This window comes from Salvelinus sp. IW2-2015, linkage group LG2, assembly GCF_002910315.2.
Source record: "Salvelinus sp. IW2-2015 linkage group LG2, ASM291031v2, whole genome shotgun sequence".
Taxonomy (NCBI): Eukaryota; Metazoa; Chordata; class Actinopteri; order Salmoniformes; family Salmonidae; genus Salvelinus; species Salvelinus sp. IW2-2015.
Genome location: NC_036839.1, coordinates 7,291,674 through 7,311,812, shown reverse-complemented (window position 1 = coordinate 7,311,812; position 20,139 = coordinate 7,291,674). Strand labels below are relative to the sequence as shown.

At 44.8% G+C, this 20,139-nt stretch overlaps 1 protein-coding gene across 1 annotated transcript; it reads right to left on the bottom strand.

Moving 5' to 3' along the window:
- Nucleotides 1–873: 873 nt before the first annotated feature.
- On the bottom strand, nucleotides 874–20,020 carry LOC111973682 (lactase/phlorizin hydrolase). The gene is made up of 17 exons (XM_024001065.2): nucleotides 19,417–20,020; nucleotides 17,884–17,954; nucleotides 17,648–17,731; nucleotides 17,191–17,284; nucleotides 16,365–16,449; nucleotides 12,397–13,066; nucleotides 11,631–12,282; nucleotides 9,939–11,492; nucleotides 9,424–9,692; nucleotides 9,042–9,332; nucleotides 8,680–8,878; nucleotides 8,212–8,414; nucleotides 7,829–7,935; nucleotides 7,512–7,643; nucleotides 7,045–7,268; nucleotides 6,644–6,880; nucleotides 874–1,300 (listed from the first exon to the last, which is right to left on the bottom strand). Exons 1-17 carry the CDS (start codon nucleotides 20,018–20,020, stop codon nucleotides 1,089–1,091), a joined length of 5,688 nt encoding a protein of 1,895 aa, XP_023856833.2. The 3' UTR covers nucleotides 874–1,088.
- Between the last annotated feature and the right edge of the window lie 119 nt (nucleotides 20,021–20,139).

The window sequence follows — 20,139 nt, the reverse complement described above, 5'->3', positions numbered from 1 at the left end:
GTTCATCATTACCTCTATCCTGACTAGTCTCCCAGTCCCTGCTGTTGAAAAACATCCCCACAGCATGATGCTGCCACCACCATGCTTCACAGGGGTGGTTGCAGGTTTCCTCCAGACGCGACGCTTGGCATTCAGGCCAAAGAGTTCAATCTTGGTTTCATCAGACGAGAGAATCTTGTTTTTCATGGTCTGAGAGTCCTTTGGGTGCCTTTTGGCAAACTCCAAGCGGGCAGTCATGTGTCTTTTACTGAGGAGTGGCTTCCGTCTGGCCACTCTACCACCTGGTGGAGGGCTGCAGAGATTGTTGTCCTTCTGGAAGGCCCTCCCGTCTCCACAGAGGATCTCTGGAGCTCTGTCAGAGGTGACCATCGGGTTCTTGGTCACTTCCCTGATTGGCCCTTCTCCCCCGATTGCTCAGTTTGGCTGGGCGGCCAGCTCTAGGAAGAGTCTTGGTGGTTCCAAACTTCTTCTATTTCAGAATGATGGGTACAACTGTGTTCTTGGGAAACCTTCAATGCTGCAGAAATGTTTGGGTACCCTTCCCTAGATCTGTGCCTCRACGACACAATCCTGTCTGACCTTTAAATGATGGTTTGGCTGTTTAGTTGCTTGACTAATAAAGATATTTTGTAGACATCAATGACTACATTATTTGCATTGCACCTTTATTGGTGCTGGGAGGGGGACCTGGGACTTTGTAGAATGTTACTGACTAAAATGCCTTCTGATTGCGTTGATGAAATCGAGTATACACTGTGACATTAAAGGAGGAACAACTGTATTGTAAACACCCAATCTAATCTAAAGACCAGAGGATCTGATGCAACAGCGTCCTCTATTGGACAACTGATTATAATGAACATAGACTGGAAATACTTCAAAAGTTAGTCCTTTATTTCTTAAAATAAGAAGGTAATGTTTGGTGCAGACACAAATGATTCATCAGATATCTAAGCAACAACTAATTTTCCTATACCACAAATAGACAGGCACTTTTCAGGTTGAGTATTGACAGATTATTTTAGAAACAGAGACAATGAGACATTTATGTTGGATGGGGGCAGAGGCTTCTCGCACTCTTTATGTGTTCAGAGTTTCTCCATCCTCACAGATTCCACAGAGGATCTGTCTGACTTCCGGTACARATAGGTTACAGCGATGACTGAGAGGACACCCGTAATGGAGAGAGCAAAGACGCTGTAGAGGGCTACCTCAGCACTGCCAGATGACAGCTCCATACCGAGGAAGCTCACGTTCTCTACTGGTAAGATAGGCGAGGAGGTGGAGGGTGCACTCGTTCCTGGGGTAAGAGAATAAATTCATTGAAATTAATCAGACAACGTATTCAGATGTATCGGTAAGATTGAAAATCAAGTGCATTTCCCCATTCTGAACTTCCTTGTAAACAACAAAAGGGTGTCATTACTTTTATGAAAACGCATCACAACACGACAAGGAAACATTTAAGGAGATASTCCTTTTGTTGCAAAACAAATACATGATTTATTGTCGCATAGACAGGATAGGTGCTGTCAAATGTGTTGTTTTACAGGGTCAGCCATAGTATTACAGCACCCCTGGAGCAAATTTAGGGTTAAGAAAATAAAAATAAAATGAAATTGTATATGTCACATGCGCCAAATACAACAGACCTTATCGTGAAATGCTTACATAAGGTCTACTACACYTGTTGTATCCGGGGGTGCTGTACTACTATGGCTGACCCTGTAAAACAATGTGTTCAAGGGCATATTGACAGATTTTTCACCTTGGCAGCCTGTGTATTTGAACCAGTGACCTTTCGGTTACTGGCCCAACACTGCTGCCCCTGATATCAGTGCATACATTGCCTTGCAAAAGTATTCATCCCCCTTGGTGTTTTTCCTATTTTGTTGCATTTCAACCTGTAATTTAAATCGATTTTTATTTGGATTTCATATAATGGACATTCACAAAATAGTCCAAATTGGTGAAGTGAAATGAAAGAAACTTGTTACAAAAAAACAAACACAAAAAAATGGAAAAGTGGTGCGTGCATATGTATTCACCCCCTTTGCTATGAAGCCCCATAATAAGATCTGGTGCAACCAATTACCTTCAGAAGTCACATAATTCGTTAAATACAGTCCACCTGTGTGCAATCTAAGCGTCACATGATCTGTCACATGAGCTCAGTATATTTGCACCTGTTCTGAAAGGCACCAAGCAAGCGGCACCATGAAGACCAAGGAGCTCTCCAAACAGGTCAGGGACAAAGTTGTGGAGAAGTACAGATCAGGGTTGGGTTACAAAAATATCCGAAACTTTGAACATCCCACGGAGCACCATTAAATCCATTATTAAGAAATGGAAAGAATATGRCACCACAACAAACCTGCCAAGAGAGGGCCGCCACCAAAACTCATGGACCAGGCAAGGAGGGCATCAATCAGAGAGGCAACAAAGAGAGCAAAGATAACCCAGAAGGAGCTGCAAAGCTCCACAGCGGAGATTGAAGTATATGTCCATAGGACCACTTTAAGCCGTACACTCCACAGCGCTGGGCTTTACGGAAGAGTGGCCAGAAAAAAAGCAATTGATTAAAGAAAAAAATAAGCAAACTCATTTGGTGTTCGCCAAAAGGCATGTGGGAGACTCCMCAAACATATGGAAGATGGTACTCTGGTCAGATGAGACTAAAATTGAGCTTTTTGGCCATCAAGGAAAAAGCTACAGTTGAAGTCAAAAGTTGACATACACTTAGGTTGGAGTCATTAAAACTAGTTTTTCAACCACTCCACAAATTTCTTGTTAACAAACTGTAGTTTTGGCAAGTCGGCCAGGACATCTACTTTGTGCATGACAAGTAATTTCTCCAACAATTGTTTGAAGACAGATTATTTCACTTAWTTCACAGTATCACAATTCAAGTGGGTCAGAAGTTTACATACACTAAGTTGACTGTGACTTTAAACAGCTTGGAAAATTCCAGAAAATGTCATGGCTTTAGAAGCTTCTGATAGGCTAATTGACATCATTTGAGTCAATTAAGGTCACAGTTATGAATACTTAGGACACTAAAGAGRCCTTTCTACTGACTCTGAAAAAACACCAAAAGAAAGTTGTCCAGGGTCCCTGCTCATCTGCGTGAACGTGCCTTAGGCATGCTGCAAGGAGGCAGGAGGACTGCAGATGCGGCCAGGGCCTAAGACAGTGCTACAGGGAGACAGGACGAACAGCTGATCGTCCTTGCAGTGACAGACCATGTGCAACAACACCTGCACAGGATCGGTACATCTGAACATCACACCTGCGGGACTGGTACAGGATGGCAACAACAACTGCCCGAGTTACACCAGGTACGCACAATCCCTCCATCAGTGCTCAGACTGTCCGAAATAGGCTGAGAGAGGCTGGACTGAGGGCTTGTAGGCCTGTTGTAAGGCAGGTCCTCACCAGACATCACCGGCAACAACTTCACCAATGGGCACAAACCCACAGTCATTGGACCAGACAAGACTAGCAAAAAGTGCGCTTCACTGACGAGTCGCGGTTTTGTCTCACCAGGGGTGATGGTCGGATTCACGTTTATCGACGAAGGAATGAGGGTTACACAGAGACCTGTACTCTGGAGCGGGATAGATTTGGAGGTGGAGGGTCCGTCATGGTCTGGGGCAGTGTGTGACAGCATCATCGGACTGAGCTTGTTGTCATTGCAGGCAATATCAACGCTGTGCGTTACAGGGAAGACATTCTCCTCCCTCATGTTGTACCCTTCCTGCAGGCTCATCCTGACATGACCCTCCAGCATGACAACGCCACCAGCACACTGCTCGTTTTGTGCGTGATTTCCTGCAAGACAGGAATGTCAGTGTTCTGCCATGCCCAGCGAAGAGGTCGGATCTCAATCCTGTGGAGCACATCTGGGACCTGTTGGATCGGAGGATGAGGGCTGGGGCCATTCCGTCTAGAAATGTCTGGGAACTTGCAGGTGCCTTGGTGGAAGAGTGGGGTAACATCTCACAGCAAGAACTGGCAAATCTGGTGCAGTCCATGAGGAGGAGTACTTAATGCAGCTGGTGGCCACACCAGATACTGACCGCTACTTTTAATTTTGACCTCCCCTTTGTTCAGGGACACATTATTCCATTTCTGTTAGTCACATGTCTGTGGAACTTGTTCGGTTTATGTCTCAGTTGTTGAATCTTATGTTCATACAAATATTTACACATGAAAATACGCAGTTGACATTGAGAGGACGTTTCTTTTTTTTTCTTTTTTTTTTCTTTTTTTTTTTACAATTACTAATCACTGGGAATAGGGGCCAGGTGTGCATAATGAAAGTTCCGGAGGGATCCGTGACAGTACTGCACCAACAGTGAAGCGCCACCGGCCTCAAGGGTGATCACAGGGGGCCTCCCGGGTGGCGCAGTGGTCTAGGGCACTGCATCGCACTCTGGGTTCGCGCCCAGGCTCTGTCGCAGCCGGCCGCGACCGGGAGGTCCGTGGGGCGACGCACAATTGGCCTAGCGTCGTCCGGGGTTAGGGAGGGTTTGGCCGGTAGGGATATCCTTGTCTCATCGTGCACTAGCGACTCCTGTGGCGGGCCGGGCGCAGTGCGCGCTAACCAGGTCGCCTGGTGCACGGTGTTTCCTCCGACACATTGGTGCGGCTGGCTTCCGGGTTGGATGCGCGCTGTGTTAAGAAGCAGTGCGGCTTGGTTGGAGGACGCATGGCTTTTGACCTTCGTCTCTCCCGAGCCCGTACGGTAGTTGTAGCGATGAGACAGTAACTACTAACAATTGGATACCACGAAATTGGGGAGAAAATGTGGGGGGAGGTGATCACAGGAACGCAGTGCGTGTCGATCAGGACCCAATGCAGCTGCCGAAGTTACGTCATCGTCGGATGGGCCAGTTGTCGCTGCTGAAGTTGCGTTGTCGGACCGACCCGTTGTGGCGAAGTCGGACGGGTCTGTTGCAGCTACCGAAGTTGCAGCGGCGGCGGACGGACCAGTCGCAGCGTCGTCGGACGGGCCATTCCCGCTGTCTCCCTTAATGGTTGATTATTCTGTCACGTTGGTATGAATAATTTGGGAGACAGGCGCAGGAATGCATAATAGGGTTTTTAAATTTACCCAAATTACGGCGTGCCGTGTAAAGACACGCATCGAAGACCAAACAAACACGATACAAAAACACAGGGTTGAAACACAAACAAAAGAGCGAGGAGTACCTTGAATAAATAACACACGCGCACAATGATTAACACACGGGACGAGACCCGTAATCATCTGCGCAATCCACAATGGTACGAAAGCCAAAACACACAGCACAGGTACTCACACGCACCAACGGACAAAGTAACTATAATCGACCGGACACTGGTAAACCAAGGGCACACTTATACAATTACTAATCACTGGGAATAGGGGCCATGTGTGCATAATGACAAGATTGCTGTACACCAGCGCAACCCATCCAACTTGAAAGAGCTGGAGCAGTTTTGCCTTGATGAATGGGCAACAATCCCAGTGGCTAGATGTGCCAASCTTATAGAGACATACCCCAAGAGACTTGCAGCCGTAATTGCTGCAAAAGGTGGCTCTACCAAGTATTGACTTTGGGGGGTGAATAGTTATGCACGCTCAAGTTTTCCGTTTTTTTTGTCTTATTTCTTGTTCGTTTCACAATAAAAAATATTTTGCATCTTCAAAGTGGTAGGCATGTTGTGTAAATCAAATGATACAACCCCTCCAAAAATCTATTTTAATTCCAGGTCGTAAGGCAACAAAATAGGAAAAATGCCTAAATGGGGGTTGAATACTTTCGCAAGCCACTGTTTATCTATAAATCTCAGGACACCTACTTTCTCTATGGGAATAGAGTAGTAAATACTTTAGGTTTTCTGACACACCAAAAAAATATGCCAGATATGAACATAAAATTGTGTTTGTGTCACGCCCTGATCTGTTTCACCTGTTCCTGTGATTGTCTCCGCTCCCTCCAGGCGTCACTTATTTTCCCCAGTGTATTTATCCCTGTGTTYCCTGTCTCTCTGTGCCAGTTCGTCTTGTATGTTTAATCAAGTCAACCAGCGTGTTTTTCCCRTACTCCTTTTTGCTAWTCTCCTTTTTCTTGTCCTCCCGGTTTTGACCCTTGCCTGTTTCTGGACTCTGTACCTGYCTGCCTGACCATTCTGCCTGCCTTGAACACGAGCCTGTCTGCCACTCTGTACCTCCTGGACTCTGATCTGTTTTTGACCTTTTGTCTGTCCACAACGATTCTCTTGCCTACCCCTTTGGATTATTAAACATTGTAAGACTYCAACCATCTGTCTCCTGTGTCTGCATCTGGGTCTCGCCTTGTGCCTTGATAACATAATGACATCCTTTTGTTTACAATAACCACTGCACTTAAGCAGTGCAAAGTTCAAAGTGGGTAAACTCCTCTTTAAAAAAAACTTGAAGGAGTTTATAAAAACCCTTCCAATCACTTTCTGTCTTTTTTAAGTTTGTGTGATAACTTTTATGGTTTGCAGGTGTGATATGGTGTGTGTAAAACATACAGAATTATCAATCACTTTAAACATGTTTTTTCCCATCTGAAATGCACTGTGTGCAACAGTGTTGCATCCACTGAGATTGACAATGTTGTCACTCTACCTTCGGGCTCAGGATTCAAACACTCGTGAGGCCCCAGAGTGGGGTCAGGGAATCCATTGCAGGTGATGATGGTGGCATAGCGGGCAACAGAGTTCTTGGCTACTCGTGGAAGTTTGGAGTCAGAACGGTTCACATAGAACAGGCCGAATCTCTCTGAGAAGCCAGTGGCCCACTCTAGATTGTCCATCAGAGACCAGGCTGTGTAGCCTCGAATGTCCACCCCATCCAGCAAATATGCTGAAAAGAGAGGAGAAAACCAAATGTGGCTCTATAAAGGTTCACAGAACATTTCATTAGGTTGTGGGAATGTTTTCCAAAACATTAAAGATGGTGTTTCACTTGTAAATTATATTTCATACTGTCAAATATAGAAATACTTCCTTGTTATTGTGGCATATTACCTTTGAGGAGCTGATTGATGTAATTCTCATAGTAGTGRATCCTGTGGACATCGTTCAGATCCACTGGCCCTCGCGCCGAGATCCCATTCTCTGTGATGATGATGGGTGGGTTGCCGTACTCCTCCTTGATGAAGTTGAGAATCTTGCGGAATCCAAATGGGGAAACCTTCAGCCAGCCAGAGCCAGAGTCCAGCCAGGTGCGATCAGCAATCGTTCCAGCGCCCCTAATACACACAGTAAAATGACAGAATATTTTATTTAATTAAATATGGGTTTGGAAATGGAACAGGACATCAATTTGAAACAAGGACGTAGAGAAGAACTATAATACATTCATAAACTATAAATAGCACTTACAGGTTGACTTCATATAGTTATATACACATCTCCAGTTTTTGATCTAACTATGAGATAAATATTTTCAGTTATGTCCTGTATAGTGTAGGCTCTTATGGCTGATTTCTCACCTGTCTGCATCGTAGTGCTGTAGGTTCCCATACTCAACAGGGAATGCCAGGACAGTTGTGTAGTGGTTGAACCCAAAGTAATCATATGTACCTTTGACCCTCTGGATCTCTGCAGGGGAAAACTCAGGAAGCCTGTAAAAAAAGTTCATAGCCAGTTGACCATATRTGTATCATATAGCCAGTTCAGCGCGTTTTATCTGTGAATCACTATTTCTTTATTTTATATTTAGGGTTTGAGTCATATAATTTCCTCAGAATGAATGCAAATTCTTCTATGGCTTTTTAAAATTAGCACTACGAATAAATATTTATCTTACCGTGATTTAGATAGGCCTGCTGCTAGGCTCCTCTCTCGAATGATTGTCTTCATTGTGTCACTGTAGTCTCCATTGAATATAGGGTGGGCAAACCAGCCGATRTAGAACTGCAACAGGAGAAAGGAACCAATAGTGTCACTGAATAAGCTGGGAAACGACAGAAAAAGAATGTAGTCACTCTTCATGTAACTCTTTAGTATGATGTTTGTTTGGACCATCATTGAGGCCTTTTGTGTACTGTGCCAAATATGGGAAATGTGGTACATACTATACAGGAACTCTACATACACGGTTATGTTTTACACAGGATACTACACTATAGTTTCACTGATGTAGTGGAGAGAATTTTGATGACTGATGCAATGCGAGGCATTAGACTGTACCTGAACAACGCGCCGTGCAGCTTCTACGTCCTCCTGCTTGTAGGGGTTCCGTGGCTCTGACCAGTCTGAGTTGATGGTGATGGAGATAATGCCGCCCTGCCTGGTGCGGTAGTTATCGTTGTACAGGTGCCAGGCTTCGGCATGGGCTTTGATGAGGTTGTGGCCCACTATGTAGGGCAGTGTGCCAGGTCTGAAGCTGATGCCTGGCCATAGAAGGATTATTATTTTAACTTCATCTTGAAGACACTTCAATAAATACGATCTCTTTCTACAGTTCTTTTAAGGGGTCGAAATGATTTTTTTTGCTTTCGATTCTCTTTTTAAAGCTATTGTATTTAGAAGCTATTTAGCATATCAACGATACGATTGTTTACTGTTACTACAGACACACACTGAAAACGGTCAACAATTGTTTGGCAAATACAAGCCAAATGCATATTTGTTTAGTCTGAATTACAGAGGTAGTACCTGGGGCGGCAGCTCCATAGCCGTGGCCAATATTGGCTATATTGTAAGGCTCATTGATGGTGATCCAGAACTTCACTTTGTCTCCAAGGTGAGTGAAGATAAAATCAGCATATTCTCTGAATCGGTCAATGATACTGTCGTTCTCCCAGCCCCCCACATCCTGCAGAGCCTGAGGGAGGTCCCAGTGGTAGAGGGTAATCTGGAGAGAGGAACATTCAYGAAGAGAGGAAACGATTATTTACCTCAGGGGTTTAATGTGTCAATTCAGGTTTTTCAAAGTGCATGTKTAATTAACTCCCTTTGATATAGTAAATTACATATTATCCCAGTCATGAGCATGTCTTCATGGCCACTAAACTCACATGAGGCTGTATGTTGGCAATGAGAAGTGCGTCAACCAGTCTACGGTAGTAGTTGAGGCCAGCCTCGTTGATGTTTTTGGTGGTGCCATCGGGGAGCACCCTGGACCAGGATATAGAGAAGCGGTAGTGGGTCACCTTCAGCCTCCTCAGCATAGCCACATCCTCCTCCACCTTATTATAACTATCACAGGCAATATCCCCTGTGTCATCATTGAACACTCTAAGAGGAGTGTGGGCAAACTTATCCCAGATACTGAGGCCCTTTCCATCTGCTYTCCAGCCCCCCTCAATCTGGACAAGAGATATAAAATGACAAGGTAAACATATTGTGGTGCTTTTATTGGCATTTGACTTTTCAAAATWGTTTTCAGTGAGCAGTCACCTGGTAAGATGCTGTTGCTGTGCTCCAGATGAAATCTTTACGGAAGTTTCCATAAATGGGTGTACCATCCTCGGATTGAGGGAAACCGTTGTCCCTCATGACTTGATAGTAGTAGTGGGCTGAACGTTTGGGCGTCCTGGGTCGGCTTGGGTGAGTAAAGTCCACATGGTGGAGACCAAAGCCCACTGTGTACCCATTGAGCCACTCAAAAGAGTCCATAAGAGATGAGACACTGTAACCCCTCACCTTCACACCATCCAGGTCATGGGCTAAGGGGACATGAGAGAAGATTTACTTTTGGAAGATTACTTTTTTYTTTACAGCAAATGTTGGAAATTCCTAGCAAAGTAAGTTGCCTTTGCTTGCCCCTTGGTATTCTGCTCAGTCTGTACTCATTCATCGATGCAATTAGAAGGCATTATAGTCAGTGACATAGTACAAAGTCCCCCCAACCTCCCACCACCTCTTGAAGGTGAAATGAGCAACTTGTAGGGAAATATATCATTAGATCTTACCTTTCAAAGCCTCATCGATGTAGGTTTTGTAGTAGAATATTCTGTCAGTGTCATCCACTGTGGTCTTTGGAGCCGTTGGAACTCCATTCTCTGTGACATAAATCTCTGGATCTCCATACTCCTCCTTGATCCAGTTGAGGAGTCTCCGTAAGCCCCATGCTACAGCCCTCTGCCCTTTGATGGCAGTTGTGGGGGAATCACCCTCCTCCTCCTCTCCAACATCCTGGTCGTTATAATAGGACTGAGGACTAAGCCTGGCAGTTACTTGACGTATCACCTTAGTGGTATAAGCATTTATACAGAAGACATCAGCAGTACCTCTGATGTAGGCCTTATCATCATTGGTGAACGTGGGGAGCCTGGAATCTGGCAGGCCTTGGAGCTCACTCTTGTTGCCCACCTGCCACTTCATGGCGTCGGGGTAATCACCGGTTTTGAAGATTGGGTGAGCGAACCAGCCAAGCTGAAACTGCAGGGCACGGTCTGCAGCCATGACTTCGCGGGGGATGTTGACATCTTTGGGCTCAGCCCAGTTTGCGTTGAGGGCGATGGAGACCAGACCGCCTTGGGATTTGCGGTATTTCTTGTCATAGGTGTGGTACACCGTGGCATGTGCCTTTAGAAGGTTATGAGCGACTCTATATGGTGCATCCCCAGGCTTCCTGACATTTGGTGGGATCTGCCCCAGACCGTATCCTGACCATGCAATTGTATAGGGTTGGTTGAAGGTCAACCAAAACTTTACTCGCTTCCCAAAGGTGGAAAAACAGAAGTCACAGAAGTCGTTAAAGATCTCAACCATCTGGATGTTGTCCCAGCCATCAAGGTCCTGCAGGGCCTGAGGGAGGTCCCAGTGGTAGAGTGTCACCATGGGGGTTATGTTATAAGCTAGTAGGCCGTTAATGAGCCTGTTGTAGTAGTTAACACCCTTCTGGTTCAAGGAATTGCGCCGACCATCGGGAAAGATCCTGGACCAGGACAGGGAGAATCGGTAGGTCTTAACCCTTAGGGCCCTTAGCATGTACAGGTCTTCCTCTAGTCGGTGGTAACTGTCACAGGCTATGTCACCATTGGCATCTTCGGTAATACTGCCAGGCTTGTGGGTGAAGGTATCCCATACACTTGCACCCTTTCCGTCAACATTCCAGCCACCTTCTATCTGATAGGCTGAGGACGTCACTCCCCATTGAAAGCCCATTGGAAAGGTGCCGTAGTGGTAGAGCTTCCTCTGGAAATTGGACTGACTGGAGAACTTCTCCCAGACAACCTTGGATCTGGAGGGAACCTCGGAYGGGGGCAGAGTGGGTTGCCGCATAACGGTTTGAAACTTTGGTTCTTGTTGTGGACTTCTTTCTCTTGTATCAGCAAACCCATTTCTCTTGATAATATCAGAGTAGAAATAGGCTGACTGCTTTGGGGTTCTGGGCCTGTTAGGGTCTTCAAAGTTGACATAGTGCAAACCAAACCTTTGGCTGTAGCCCTTTGGCCCCTCAAACCCGTCCATCAGTGACTGCACAGTGAACCGCTGCACATCCACTCCATCCAGATGGATTGCTGTTGAAAGTCAACCAAAGTCATCCTGGTAAACAATCCTTGTAAACAATCCTTATAAACAATCATTCTTACAGTCTCAAAACACTCCTTCTGTACAGGGCTAGGTGACCCCTGGTCTAACACATTCCAGAGACTTACCTTTCAGTGCTTCGTTGATGTAGCCCTTTAAGTACTCTGTACGCTCCGTGTCATTGATAGTGTCCCYGCTGTACCCTGTGGGTATCCCATTTCCAGTTATGTAGACGGGCACCTTAGTGACATTCAGATACTCTGCAGAAACATAGTTGAGCAGCCTACGGAGACCCCAGGGTGCAGAGTGTATCCAGTCAGACTCCGTAGAAGGCCAGGCGTGGTCCACATGAGCTTTGAAGTCTCCCACCCCCTCTGGTCCAGGCACGCAGCCACCATCACTGGCGTTGACCAGGCGAGAGGTGTAGTGGTTGAGCCCCAGGAAATCTGCCGTTCCGCGAATTCGMTTACTCTCTGCTGCAGTGAAGAAAGGGAGTATGGCAGGCACAGAGAGGGRACAATCCCGCCTTTTCTGCTCAATCTGAGACTTTAGCAAGGGTGGGTAGTCCCCATCCACAAAAATGGGATGGGCGAACCATCCCAGCATGAACTGCAGGTAGCGGTCTGCAGCCACTACATCTTCAGGCTTGGAAGAGGAGCTTGGAGGCTCAGCCCAGTTGGAGTCCAGGGCAATGCCTACTTTGCCTCCCTGGTCCTTCCGGTACTTGTCGTTGTAAACATGCCAGGCTTCAGCGTGGGACTTGAGCATGTTGTGAGTCACCTTTTTTTTGGGGGGGGGGGCACACAAAGGATCAAAATCATCAAAGAAATAATAATTACAATTCACAAAGTCAACAAAGGGTTATAGGGAAAGGAGTGATGCTAGTTCTCTCACCTGGTAGGAGGCAACCACATAGTCCTTTATTCCAGGGGGATGCTGACCGRTACCGTACCCAGCATGGCTAATCACCCAGGGGCTACTGAAAGTGTTCCAGGTCCTAACCCTATCTCCAAACCTGAAGAAGCAGAAGTCGGCATAGTCTCTATAGGCTTCTGCAATGGAAACATTGGTCCAGCCTCCATAGTCCTGGAGTGCCTGGGGAAGATCCCAGTGGTGCAGGGTCACAGCAGGTTCTATACCCGCCTCTATCAGCGCGTTGATCAGGCTGTCATAGTAAAGCGCACCTTTCTCAGAGTGGCTCCCCCAGTGGCCAGAGGGGAAAATGCGGGCCCAGGAGATAGAGAACTGGTAGGTTTTGACAAGTAGACCTCTCAGGAGGTAGACGTCATAGTCCACTTTATGGTAACTGTCACAAGCCAGGTCTGCAGTCTGATTCTCAAAGGCTTGGTGCTCATGGCCAAAGCGGTCCCAAAGGGTCTCACCCTTCCCATGCTCAGACCAGCCACCCTCGACTTTAAAGGACTCACTGGAAGTGGCCCACTGGAAGCCATCAGGAAAAGACTCATTCAGGAAGATGTCCCGCTCGGAAATGGTCTGAGTTCCAAACTTATCCCACACTCTCTGGTAGTTTACTGACAGTGCATCCCCAGTGTGCTCTGAAAGACTAGCCGAGCAAGAGAGGTGAAGAGCAACATTAAATACAGTGCCGTTATGAAAGTATTCACACCCCTTGACTTTTTCCACATTTTGTTTTGTGGGATTAAAATGGATTTGCCATTTTTTTGTCAACAATCTACACAAAATACTCTTATGTCAAAGTGGTAAATAAAAGACTAATATATCTTGATTAGATAAGTATTCAACCCCCTGAGTCAATACATGTTAGAATCGCCTTTGGCAGCAATTACAGTTGTGAGTCTTTCTGGGTAAATCTATAAGAGCTGGATTGTACAATATTTGCCCATTTATTCTTTAAAACATTCTTCAAGCTCTGTCAAGTTGGTTGTTGATCGTTACTAGACAGCTATTTTCAAGTCTTGCAATAGATTTTCAAGCCAATTTAAGTCAAATCCATAACTCGGCCACTCTAACATTCAATGTCATCTTGGTAAGCAACTCCAGTGTATATTTGGCCTTGTGTTTAAGGTAATTGTCCTGCTGAAAGGTAAATTTGTCTCCCAGTGTCTGTTGGAAAAGAGACTGAACCAAGTTTTCCTCTAGGATTTTTCCTGTGCTTAGCTCAAACTCCTTAGTCCTTGCCAATGACAAGCATGCCCATAACATGATGCAGCCACCACCATGCTTGAAAATGTGCCCCAAATATAACATTTTGTATTCATGACCAAAAATGACTTTCTTTGCCACATTTTTTGCAGTATTACTTTAGTGCCTTATTGAAAAMAGGATGCATGTTGTGGAATATTTTATAGTCTGTACAGGCTTCCTTCAATTCGCTCTCTCATTTATGTTAATATTGTGGAGTAACTCCAGTGTTGTTGATCCATTCTCAGTTATCTCAGTTATCTCTGAGGCGGTTGAGTTTTTCCATCAGAGCAACATATGACGTCCTTCCAACACCAGTTAATCTTCACCAATGGTATGGTGAAGATCCGGACTGTGCCCTCTGTTCCATGCCATGCCAGGCTGTTCCATGCCAGCCAACCTCTCACAGGGTGTAAAACAAGCCTCACCCAAGGACGCTACACTTGGCGTCACAACCAAGTCCTTAAAAACCTTGCGTCCGCCCTGGAGGACAAGCGAGCTGCCACCAACTCCCTACCACCCCCAGCAGCATCACACCCCTTACGGACGACCTTTGTCCGCGAAGGGGCTAAACCACCGAAGAGCGGCTCTACACCATTAGAGCGAGACCAGCTGCGCTTGGCCCGCGACTGGAAAATGCTAGCTGACATTGGCCGGCAACTTGTGTTTCCTCCGGGGATCGCAACCACCACCCTAAGACCTGACATGGTGCTCTGGTCCCGTTCACTCAAGAAGGTCTTCATCATTGAGCTCACAGTACCCTGGGAGGACTCCGTAGATGAGGCTTATGAGCGAAAACATCTGCGCTATGCCGATCTAGCTGCCGAAGCACGGCATCATGGCTGGAACACAGAAGTCCGACCAGTGGAGGTGGGCTGCAGAGGTTTTGTGGCAACATCTACAACCAGACTGCTTAGAGACCTGGGAATTAAGGGCCAGAGCCAGCGTTCGGCAATCAAAGCTGTATCAGAGGTGGCAGAAGGCAGCAGTCAATGGCTCTGGATGAAGAGGAAAGACCCCAGCTGGGCCCCGAAGTGAGAGGGCCAGGAGGTATGCGGTCAACAATGCTTGACTCAGGGAGGAGGACGCCCCTGCCATGCATAGTCCCATGGGATGTTGGCTATCAACAACAAGGCAACTCCTATGACTAATTGGGAATGGGACGCAAGCGTAGGATTTATCACCCTGTCGCTGGCCGCCTTTGGGGAGGGTGTATAGTGTGAAAGGCCGAAACACCCTAGGAACCAAAGGTACACTACTGACGATGCGCTCCCCAAATTTCAYCAGTCTCACTGTTCATGAACTCTTGGAAGTGCTTGCACAAAGGATAGTAACATCTCATCCTGTGTTCTTGGAATCTGTCATTCTGCCCCTGAGCAAGACATTTAACACATTGTTCCCTGGGCGCCAAAGACGTGGATGTCGATTAAGGCAGCCCCCCGCACCTCTCTGATTCAGAGGGGTTGGGTTAAATGCGGAAGACACATTTCAGTTGAAGGCATTCAGTTGTACAACTGACTAGGTATCCCCTTTCCCTTTCCTTTTACCACAGCCATTAAACTCTGTAACTGTTTTAAAATCACCATTGGCCTCATGGTGAAATCCCTGAGCGGGTTCCTTCCTCTTCGGCAACTGAGTTAGGAAGGGCGCCTGTATCTTTGTAGTGACTGGGTCTATTGATACACCATCCAAAGTGTAATTCTACCAATAGGTGCCCTTCTTTGCTAACCATTTGAAAACCTCCCGGGTCCTTGTGGTTGAATCTGTGCTTCAAATTCATTGATCAACTGTATACTGGAGCCTCAGAATGGAATGAGTTGCCTCTGCCTATAAAACAACGTTCTCTCTGGACAGCTTTAAAAATAAAGTAAAAATATGTTTGATGTCTTCTGTGCCCATTGCCAGGTCGCAATTGTAGATGAGAACGTGTTCTCAATTTGCCTACCTGGTTAAATAAAGGTGAAATAAATAAATAAATAAATATGAATAACCCCTATGATGTAACTGAAATGATGAGATAGATGTTCTTCTTCTTTGTTTTTGTTTTATTATTTCACTGCCATACTGTTTTTGATCTTGTCTAGCCATCTTGTCTCAAGAGGACCACAATGGAAATAAGTCCCAGACTTTATTGTGTGTTATCCTCAATGATTTTATTCATGTGCTTGTTTTTTTAAATGTTCGAATTAATAAACTAAACTAAACTGAGGGACCTTACAGATAATTGTATGTGTGGGGTTCGGAGATGAGGTACTCATTTAAAAATCCTATTAAGCAATATTATTGCACAACAGAGTGGTTCCATGCAATTTATTATGTGACTTGTTCAGCACATTTTTACTCCTGAACTCCTGAACGTAACTTGAAAAGCCATTTAAACTATTCATGTTTTATTCATTTGTAAGCATTTTCACTTTGACATTATGAGGTATTGTGTGTAGATCAGTGACACAAAATCTCAATTTAATACATTTTAAATTCCGGCTGTAAAACAAAAAAATGTGGAAAAAGTCAAGGGGTGTGAATACTTTCTGAAGGCACTGTAGATACTGTACATACAGAGGTATGAATTCACACTAAAATACAAAAAAGACAAAAGGTTMATTCAGACTTTTTATATACCATTATGCTAATAGTAGACTATTTGATCTATTACTACATTTCCAAATAGTGCATGTAAACGACAAGTGCATTTGTACCTGTTCAGAGTGTCCACCAAATCCAGCTCCTCAAACAAGTCAACCATGTCACATCCCAGAATTTGCAGGTCCCCATTCCGCAGAACTGTAATGATTTTAGACCACAATCACAGGGGGTTGTTTTTCAAATTCCTCAAAAAAATGATTTGATATGAACATCGGGTTACATTTTATAGGATCTATATTTGCAAAATCCATAAAGGATATATTAATTATAAAGGGTATACTCACAGTTTTTAAGTGAGTTGGTAATTGAGACAGCTAGRCTGGAGGTGGAGGGTTTGAACACTGTATAGCTTCAAACATTAAACTATAATGAACTATAATTTGATCTCATCATCATATACCTGAGCTGTTTACCAAAGAAGTGGTGGGATAACCACTTTGTTGTTGTTCCAATACCAGATCGCCCTTTTAACTAGCTAGATAAGCACTTTGCAGCGTACTCCGGACCATGATAACAACAAGTCAGAATTTCATAATGCCTTCACAATCAAATTGGACTATGACATTTTATATTGGATAAAATCTTTGTGGAGATAACATCAATAAAACGATGGTCTCTGGCACTGTGACTACTACAAATCACTCTCTTGATAGGAATCCACAATCTGGTTTGAGATGTCATCACCACCACGTTAATTTGACAGTGTAGAGACGTCTAAAACGTGACACTAGACTTGAGTATGGGTGAACTGTCTGTAAGCAAATACAATTTTAACCATTGTACTGAGGTTGAATGGTACGATCATACAAGACACCAGTGATTCATCTGATGGTCTACAAAGCATGCGTGTGTACATTTATGCAGCTTCACATGATTTACCTTGCAGGATGTTACCRAGTGGCTGGAATTGACTGAAGGAACAGCCTTTGATATTCATCTTGTAAATCACAATGGGTATCTGCCCATTGGCCTTCTAAAACATGACAAAGGGATCGTCATTCAGGGGCTGGCTTTTATGAGACAATTATGAGTTGCAGATTAATGGTTGTGTGTTTTCATCGAAATTAGAGAAATCATATTAGGACATTCTGTATTCAGCCTCTTCAACCTTCAAACTGTATATACAAAATCTCCCATTATTCACAGTTTTCCATTTTGGGGTAAAACATTATGAGTTTCACACCCACGGTTTACAATAACTTACAAGGATATTGGCAATTAGACATTTAATAATTGATGGGTAAGATAAGACAGTAATAAAATACACTTTTGTGTGGAGGCTCTGTTCTTCCTTTCATTAAGACACACTTTATCAGAACATGGAAGAGTAAACTACCTGTAATCTTCTCAGCTCCTCTGCCAGGTTTGATTTAGAGGTGCAGTCGTATTCAATTTGCACTGACAGGAAATCAAGGGACTCCTGAATGGGAAATATGTTGTCACCATCACAGCAATACGGTAGGTGCCTTGGGAAAAGTATAAAACCTGTGCAGGTTTCACATTTTGTTGCTTTGGAGTCTGACATTGTGACACATTCAATTGTCCAAAATGTCRAAGGTACTGTACCCATACCTTAATGGCAGCCTCGCTTTGGTAAAGGATGGGAACATCACTGGCCCTTACGCCAATCGACACATGGCCCCCTGAGAGGAGAGCACAGAATGGAGAGGGCTGATGTGTTATAAAAACAGTGACAGTGTTAGCAATCCAGGTCCATAGGAGGACCATCCTCCTCAGTGAAATTTCATAAAAATTCAAATAGTGAAATATTAAAAAAGTKATGTTAAATATATTCATAAGTCACCAAAGAAAATGATTAAAATACACTGTTTTGCAATGAAGGCCTAMAGTAATTTCAACCACACTGTCCGGGGTAGCACCATGGTTTAGCCGGAGGACAGCTATCTTCCGTCCTCTGGCTACATTGACCTTTCATAGACATACATGGTAATTATGACCACTTCCGGAGGACGTCCTCCAACCAATCAACACTTTTACAGTATGAACTGACATGTTGTCCATTCAATCATAGAATTAGGTTCAGAGAATTAACCTTGTGAATTGCATTGGGAGCATTATGGGGGCGCAGAGCATTATGGGGGCTCTATGTGTTGAGAAGCTTGGTGACATTGTTGGATAGAGATTAAACACATTTTGACATCTCTGTGCGTTCAGCGCCTATACCTTGGGTCTCCCTTTTTCAGGTCACCACCCTCCACTGGGGTGTGTGTGTGTGTGTGTGTGTGTGTGTGTGTGTGTGTGTGTGTGTGACCATGCAGTGTTTCACTTTTCCCCAGATCCTAACCTTTGCTATCTAATGGCGTTCACAACACTTGGCCAGAAATAATCTCTTCTGATAAGGAAAACAATATACATGCAACCATGAATGATAGTACTAGAAAAGTCAAGGATGGGACATAATTGAGGCACAGTCACTGACCTCTTTCACATCCGGTTGACTGATATTTTGTGAAACAATTTTGACAAAATCTGTCTAAATCTAAAGCCGCTTTGCTATGAAAACTTGTCGGTTCCAAACACCTTGTAGCACTAAAGATCTTCATAAGAACCCACATACTGTCGGAGTATTTCTTGCGGGCGACAGGTGCAACACATCACTGCATTCTTTACCAGAAAGTAGGCTGGCYCTCTTTTATTTATAAAGCTCTTTAAAAAAAAAACTCCCACTACCTAACAGCGTTAATAACCTTTAGATTTATGAGTTACCATACCCTGTCTAAGGGATGGCTAWCTCTGGAAATCCATTCGGTCTCCTCAGTTAGGTAATTCAGCWTTTAGTTTCTTTGCACCCCATTGTTCCATAAATGTAGGGTTTAGTACAACTGGATGTACTGGTGCCCCTCGGGCAGTTCAAAATGTTGATTGGGGACCTCTTTGCCGAGGAATGTGATCGTTTTTCTTAACTGCGTTTGTGATTTTGTGTCTTTGTATGTTATTGTATTTTGTCAATTTTGTGCATGCAGGGCTCCCTTGCAATTGGACTCTTTATAAAATAAAGGAACATGTATTGTTAAATCTGTAAACTGTTCCCCAAAACCCTGTGAATAATGTACATCTTCTACCACATGCTAATTAAGGGTTTACCTTGGCCAGGAAACAGTTGATGGTAGAGGTGGTACACGTTGGCGTGGGCACGGAGAGCGTGTTTTAGCTGCAGATTCACCTCATCCCTCAGCTCTTCAAGGTGGCTCAGTGTCACCCAAGAGTGTGCCAGTTCTCCATATGCCAGAAAAACAAATTCAGCATATTGCTGAAATACATCTGGCAGCTCTGCGCTTTCCCAGCCCCCGTATCTGGATCTAAGGGCCTCTGGTAAAGCAGAGCGATGCAAGACAACAAGTGGTTTGAGGCCTACTTCCACTAGCTGTTCCAAGAAGGTCCGGTAGCAAGACAATGCAGGCTGACTGGGCTGGCTGGGGTCACCTGTGGGCAAAAGTTGAGCCCAGGAAAGGGGAACTTTGAAGTGAGTTACTCCCCGACTCTGGAGATACTGGAAGTAGAGTCTGGAGCCCAAGGGAAGGGGATGACTGCAGTCAAAGGCATCAATGGGTTTGGTGCTCAAGTCCATCCTCAAGTGGTTGGTGAGAGGGCCTGCTAGAAGCATAAAGTCCTGTGGGTCATCTTCCTGACACAGACAGCCATAGAGGCACATCAGGTATAGAGAGAGAACCTGCACCAGGTTCTTCATCTTGGTGGTGGAAGGTGAACTGCACAGTAAGCCTTTTATAGCACTGCAGTTTACTGTATTGAACTCTTGTATCGTTTATGTAATCATGCTAGATAACGCATGTCAGAGATATATTGCAG